We start from the raw sequence: 7,500 nt of genomic DNA on the forward strand, positions 1-7,500 counted from the left end.
CTCTGTATTCATTCCAAGTAACAAGGCAGATTATGGTGTACCAGGAATTGATAATCTGGTCAGGTGAGGTTACTAGGTTCAACAGATATCCAGGTAACCTTGTACTGATAATTTGGACAGGTAACAAGATGACAGGAATGAGATGAGGAAAATGATAAAGAGGATATAAAGATAGATAGATAGATAGACAGACAGACAGACAGATACATAGAGAGACAGACAGATAGATAGATAGATAGATAGAAAGAGAGAAGTAAAAAGAGAGAAACGGATTGATAATTTGGACAGGTAACAAGATGACAGAAATGAGACGAGGAAAATGATAAAGAGGAAGAAAAGACAAATAGATAGATAGATAAATAGACAGACAGATAGATAGATATAGAGAGGTGTAAAGAGAGAGAAACGGATTGATAATTTGGACAGGTAACAAGATGACAGAAATGAGACGAGGAAAAGATAAAGAGGAGGAAAAGATAGATAGATAAGATAGATAGATAGATAGATAGACAGATAGATAAAGAGAGAGATGAAGAGAGAGAAACGGGAAAAATCTGCTAATTATAGGGAAATGAAGGAAAGAGAGACAGTTTCACCAGGTAAGGCGTGACCAGGTAAGGGAAAACCAGGTAAGGCGTCATCAGGTCATCATCCAGTGGAAATAGAGAGAAAAACGTGAAAAAACCCTGCTAATTATAAGGAAATAAAGGTAAGAGAGGCAGTTTTACCAGGGGAGGCGTGACCAGGTAAGGGAGGGCCAGGTAAGGCATCATCAGGTCACTAGGTCAGGTGGACAGGTAACAAATCGCTCGCAGGTAATCATTAATAATTGGCATAAAGGTAAACGTGGTAATTTGTTACCTGTATGGAAAATCAGCGGTGCGGAAAATTTGTCCTTTGATTCATAGTTGTGTTTTGTATTGCTATGATTATTGTTGTCATTATTACTCTTATTATTGTCATTATTATTATTATTATTTTATTCTTATTATTGGTTAGTGTTGTTATTTTCTATTTTATTTGGTGTTGGTATGGGTTTGTTTTGTTACTATTAATCGTTAATGTTGTGTGAGTGGTTGTTATTATGTTATTATTGCTTATATTAATATTTATCAAGTGTATGAGTTGTTACTGTGTTTTATCATTGTTGTTTTGTTCATTTAATCATTCGTTTATCAGTTTAGCTATGTTATTATTCTTATCTATGTTATCATTTTTATATTATTTACTAAGTGTGTGAATTATTATTGTGTTTATCATTGTTGTTCTTTTGTTAATTTACTCATCCGTTTATTAGCTTATCTACGTGGAGGTTACTAGGGGTTATACGTACATCATTTACTGTTTAGTATTATCATTATCATTATGTCTTTTCCACCTATTCATATTTCCTCCTCACCAACACTACTTAGAAGGTTCTGCTTGAAGTAGTGCTGGTTTTTAAGGGTGTGATATAAAAATGTTGTGGAAGTCGTCCTCTGTTCACTTACCACCATTTTCCTTCTCTCAGTCTCTTCCACCATTCCTAAGTCCAATTTCTTCCTTAGTTTCCTCTCTCTCTCTCTCTCTCTCTCTCTCTCTCTCTCTCTCTCTCTCTCTCTCTCTCTCTCTCATCATAATTATTTTGTTTTTTCCACCTTTTCATATTTCCTCCTCTTGTAAGACAGGGACTGAAGGTATAATTAGCATCAATTTCCAATATTAAACTTTTCATAAATACATCAAAGTTGTGTTCTCAATATTGTAAAAGTGTCACTATTAATTTTTCAAGTGTATCAATGTATCTTTCTTTAGGTGTCTCAGTATCAAGTACCCTCAGGTGTGCATCAAAGCTAGTTAGGATCTTGAAGGCTTGGTAACCTCAATTAGATTTCTGTGGAGTATGTATTAATATCAACAAGGCCCTTCAGGTGTGCCTCAGTTCTACGTAATTAGGTCTCCCAAATGAGTTTCCAGTACTTAGTCAGACACGTGCGCTGAAATCACTCTGTACCTGCTGATTACTTCTTCCAGGTAAGTGTAAAAACGTCACAGGTGCATGAAGGTCATCATCTCGCGGCAATTAGAGTTTCCAGGTACTTTTCCAGCAGTTAGTCGTATAAATAGACTGGAATCTGTTTTGGTAATCAAGTTTTCCAGGTAAACTGCCAGTAGTTAGTTACACAGATGAACTGGTACCTGTCAATATCAATTAGTTTTCCAGTTGATTTTCCGCCAGTTAGTTCCACAGGCGAGATGGAGCCTGTCAATATTAAATGGTTTTCCAGGTAAGTTTCCAGGTGACAGGTACACTCGCACAGGTGAGGTGGAGTGTATCACCACATCATTTACGTGTTATTGATATATGTTTACCTGTCGTACCTAATCCTTTATCCCTTTTTATATTGAAGGTAACATGTACTGTCTACTTTGCCTCGACATAAACTAACATTCTTTCATATTTCCGTTTTTTTTTTTTTGTACTTTGTTTAATCAGGAAAAAATTGACGAAAAAATGATGTTATTATTGTTGTTGTTGTTGTTGTTTATCCGTTTTATATGTGTACCGCCAACTTTGCCTCGAAATAAAGTAACATTTTTCTTATATTTTCCTTTCCGTTTTTTCAACATTTTTTTAATCACGAAATTGAGGAAAAAGGGATGTTGTTGTTGTTGTTGTTGTTGTTGTTGTTGTTGTTGTTGTTGTTGTTGTTGTTGTAGCTGTTGTTGTTGTTGTTGTTATTATTCTTGTCGGTGTTGTTGTTATTGTTTTTGTTGTTGTTGTTGTTGTTGTTGTTGTTGTTGTTGCGATGTTGTTGTTATTCTTATTTTTCTTTTTTTATCTCCTTTATATCCAAAATATTTCTCAACATTCCACTGACTTCATTTAAGAGGGAGATTTCAAGACATTTATCTCTTTTTTTCCGTTTAACTCTCTCAGACCTGCACGGGGACTGGCAACTTAGTGTGCTTTTTCTTCGGTTTATCTTACCCTTCACCAGCTTTCACCTCTTACATCAAAAATCCCCGTTTAACCACTCAACAAATTCTACACAACCACATCCCAAACCACACATCCCACATCACCTCGTATAACATTCACATTTCAACATAACCTCACATCTTCAAAACACACCAAAGTCTACTACACTGAAATGATCTTGTCCACCATACAGAACAAAACGGGTGTAATTATGAATATTTACCACATTTTAACAACTTGGCAAACTTTTCCTAATGTTTTGCAATATTTAGTGAGGTACTTTACACAATTCTAAGAGCTTTTTCCTCCACATGCAAAAAACATCTTCCTCCACCCGACCAGCAACACCATCCACACACCCTTCATGTCTTCCACCTACACTGATAGACACATTAATTTATCTACCTTACAAATATTTCTTCTATGAAAGAGTTCCACAGTTTCCTTTTCCTATCAAGCATATTCCATACTTATCTTCTAATTTTGGGTAATACATAGGGATAGGCATCTCAGTAGGCCTATTTTTTTCTATTTTCTTTTTTATTTTTTGTGTTCTCTTGCGTCAGAAAAAAAGACATGTTTGCAATTTTGGGCCTAACATGGAAGCTTCAAGGAGTTCCACAGTTTATGAGTACTTTCTCTCTCTCTCTCTCTCTCTCTCTCTCTCTCTCTCTCTCTCTCTCTCTCTCTCTTCCCACTTGTTTATTTATGTTTTACTTATTTTTTCTATTTGCGATTTCTTTTTCCTATTTTTTTTATATTTTTTTACAAATTTCTCCCATTTCTTCTCTTTTAATTGTCATCTTTCCTATTTCATGACACTTTTCTCTCAATTTTATTTTTTTTCATGTTTCACGTTTCCCATTTTTTTACATTTCTCTCATTTTTTTTTCTTTTCTTGTGACACCTTTCCCCATTTTTTCTTTTTTTGACATCTTTCCTCCATTCTCTCTCTCTCTCTCTCTCTCTCTCTCTCTCTCTCTCTCTCTCTCTCTCTCTCTCTCTCTCTCTCTCTCTCTGAAAACCTATCCCTTCTACTTCTAGCTCATAAAAACAGGCAGAGAATTTAGGACATTACATTCCCCTCCATCTGACATACTCCTGCCACACCTACACCCTTCTCTTCCATCCTGCCAGAAGCTCTACTGTGAAGGGGTACAAGCGATGGAATTTCCCACATATGGACGTCTGGCACACACACACACACACACACACACACACACACTCAGTGGTTAGAGCGCTGGCTTCACAAGCCAGATGACCGGGGTTCGATTCCCCGGCCGGGTGGAGATATTTGGGTGTGTCTCCTTTCACGTGTAGCCCCTGTTCACCTAGCAGTGAGTAGGTACGGGATGTAAATCGAGGAGTTGTGACCTTGTTGTCCCGGTGTGTGGTGTGTGCCTGGTCTCAGACCTATCCCAAGATCGGAAACAATGAGCTCTGAGCTCGTTCCGTAGGGTAACGTCTGGCTGTCTCGTCAGAGACTGCAGCAGATCAAACAGTGAATTACACACACACACACACACACACACACACACACACACACACACCAGAAACAACTAAGCTAATGTTCTAATCTTAAGTCTCCCACAATCCCCTTATGTATATTTTCAGTATGTATGTACTGCAATTCCTAATAAACCGTATTATTATTATTATTATTATCATTATTATTATTATTATTATTATTATTATTATTATTATTATTATTATTATTACTATTATTATTATTATTATACACACACACACACACACACACACACACACACACACACACACACACACACACACACACACACACACACATTTTCAGTGTAATTTTTTACATTGCCTAACTAATAAACCGTTTATTATTATTATTATTATAACACACACACACACACACACACACACACACACACACACACACACACACACGTTCATAGCTTAAATCCAGACTTGCATGAATGAGTGATGTTGATGTAATAGTTATTTTTCTTCTTATTGTATTTTAAGGCGTTTTTGTATATGTTGTTTCATTTTAACTTTTCTTTAAGTATATTATGATGTGTGTTGGAGTTAATAGCCAATTGAAGTTAGTAAATGAATCTGAGTTGTAATCCTCTGACTGGCATTGGACACACCTTTTCTTAATCAACAATCACTCTGACCTTTTAAGAGACCTTTACTTGTTCTACAGCCACATCAAACTATTAAACTGAGCAGAAACAGCAACACGGCTTATATTTTATCTATTACTTTCTGCAGATTATAACATTTTCACGCATTATTTCTGGTGTTAAGTCTTTGGTATCGTAGTTTAAGTCTAACCTAACCTTTGTGCACCTCAGGCTTGTGAATAAGAAATTAAACAGACTAGAAACAGCATCATGTCTTTTTTTTTTTAACTCTTACTTCCCTGTAGACTATTACTGTTAATTGCTTGGTATGGCAGTTTAAGAGTTAACCTCCACTACCACTCCACTGTCCTCCACTTCAGGCCAGCGCATTACGAGTAGAAACAGCACCTCTTATTTTACAATTATTTTCTTTTACATTATAATTATTTTCAAGCATTACTGTTACTTTTTATTTTATTTATTTATTTATTTATTTATTTATTTTTTGTATAACAGGGAAATAATTAACCTTTTCCTAACACTCAATATTAAAATGAGTACAAACAGCAACATGTCTTTTTTTTATCCACATATTCACGCATTATTTCTGGTGTTAATTGTTTGGTATCGTAGTTTAAGAGTTAACCTCCACATAACACCCACCTTCGTCCACTTCTGGCTTGCGTATCATAAATAGAAACAGCAACATTTTTTTTTCAACTCATGCTCTTTTGTAGACTATAAACTTTCACGCATTACTGTTAGGTCATTGATATTGCAGGGAAAGACTTAACCTCCACCTAACACTCCACCTTTCTCCACCTCAGACTTGCGAATAAAAACATCAAATTGAGTAAAAACAGCAATATGTCTTCTTTTCTTTTTATTCTTTAGGAGATTACAACATATTCACACATTATTTCTGGTGTTAATTGTTTGGTATGGCAGTTTAAGAGTTAACCTTCACCTAACACTCCACCTTCCTTCCTGTAGAACAAGTAAAGGTGTCTCAGAGTGATTGGTCGTTAAGAAAAGGTGTGGCAATGCCAGTCAAAGGCTTGTGCATCACGAGTAGAAACAACAACACATGTCTTTTTCACTCATTACTTTGTTTCAGACCTTAATATTTTCAAGCATAATTTCTGGTGTTATTATTTTGGTATGGCAGGACAAGACTTAAGCCTCCACTTATATACCCCCCCTCTCTCCACCTCAGGCTTGCGAATAAAAACATTAAACTGAATAGAAACAGCAAACATGTCTTCCTATTCTTACCCCTTAGCAGAGTACAAGGTTATTTCACACATTACTGTTAATTATTTGGTATCGCAATTTGATAGTTAACCTCAACTAACACTAAACTAACTGTCTTGCATATAAAAATATTAAACTAAGTAGAAAAACCAGATTACAATATTTTCACGCATCATTTCAGGTATTAACCCCTTCAGTATTATGACGCTTTTCCATAATCATTCTGCTAACTATTTGGTGATTTTACACGGCTTCAGAAACTCATGTGGGGGATTAAAATAGTGAAGTCTCTGGCCATAAATCTTCTGACCTTCATAGATCGTTCCTAATGTCAATAAAATGGTCTTATCGTACAAAAATCTCAAGGTAAAAATGCATCCCAGTATTGAAGGGGTTAATTGTTCAGCATCGTAGATTAAAAGTCATCCTCCACCTAACACTCCACTTGTCTTCCCCTCAGGCCTGCGCATCACCAAGGTGGAAGTGCCGCGGTACCTCATCGTGGGCAAACAGGCGACGCTGCGCTGTCACTTGGCGCTGGAAGGGGACGTGCTGTACTCCCTCAAGTGGTGGAAGGATGGCAAGCAGTTCTACCAGTACATCCCGCAGAACAACCCTCCCAACGTGGTGTTCACAGTGCCAGGCATCACCGTTAATGTGAGTAGGAGGTGGTGATGATGGGTAACCTATTTGTACAGCTATTCCTCCCATCCTTTTTTCGTTCTCTCTCTCTCTCTCTCTCTCTCTCTCTCTCTCTCTCTCTCTCTCTCTCTCTCTCTCTCTCTCTCTCTCTCTCTCTCTCTCTCTGTAGTTCGTAATATTTCACTTTCTCTCCTCATTGTTCGTTTATCCATTTCTCTTTCCTTCGACTGTTCTCTTCTTCTTTCTCTTCCTTCTCTTCCTTCTTCTTTCCATTCTGCTTCGTCTTCTCCGTGTTGTTATTCTTTTTCTTCTTTTTCGTTTTTTTTTTGTTTTCTCTTTCTCCTTGTTTTCTTTCGTTTCTTCTCTTCTTCCTTGTCTCTTTTATTTTTCTCATTTCTTTTTTCCTTTCCTCCTTCTGTCTCTCCCACAAATAGTTAACATAAGACAGTCTCCCAAACAGCCTCGTTACAACTTCAGAGGTCTGCTTTTGTTTGATCTATCTTTGTATTCTTCCTCCTCCTCCACCACCACCACCACCACCAC

The 7,500-nt window shown here is 36.7% G+C and overlaps 1 protein-coding gene across 1 annotated transcript in view; it reads left to right on the forward strand.

The window, feature by feature from the left end:
• Positions 1-7,500, forward strand: part of LOC123502030 — a 158,491-nt gene that overhangs the window by 83,141 nt on the left and 67,850 nt on the right. The window contains exon 4 of the mRNA XM_045251185.1: positions 6,776-6,972. Within this exon, the coding sequence (XP_045107120.1) occupies positions 6,776-6,972 (197 nt within the window). The remainder of the gene's footprint in view (positions 1-6,775; positions 6,973-7,500) is intronic.

The sequence above is a fragment of the Portunus trituberculatus genome, chromosome 10 (assembly GCF_017591435.1).
Source record: "Portunus trituberculatus isolate SZX2019 chromosome 10, ASM1759143v1, whole genome shotgun sequence".
Taxonomy (NCBI): domain Eukaryota; kingdom Metazoa; phylum Arthropoda; class Malacostraca; order Decapoda; family Portunidae; genus Portunus; species Portunus trituberculatus.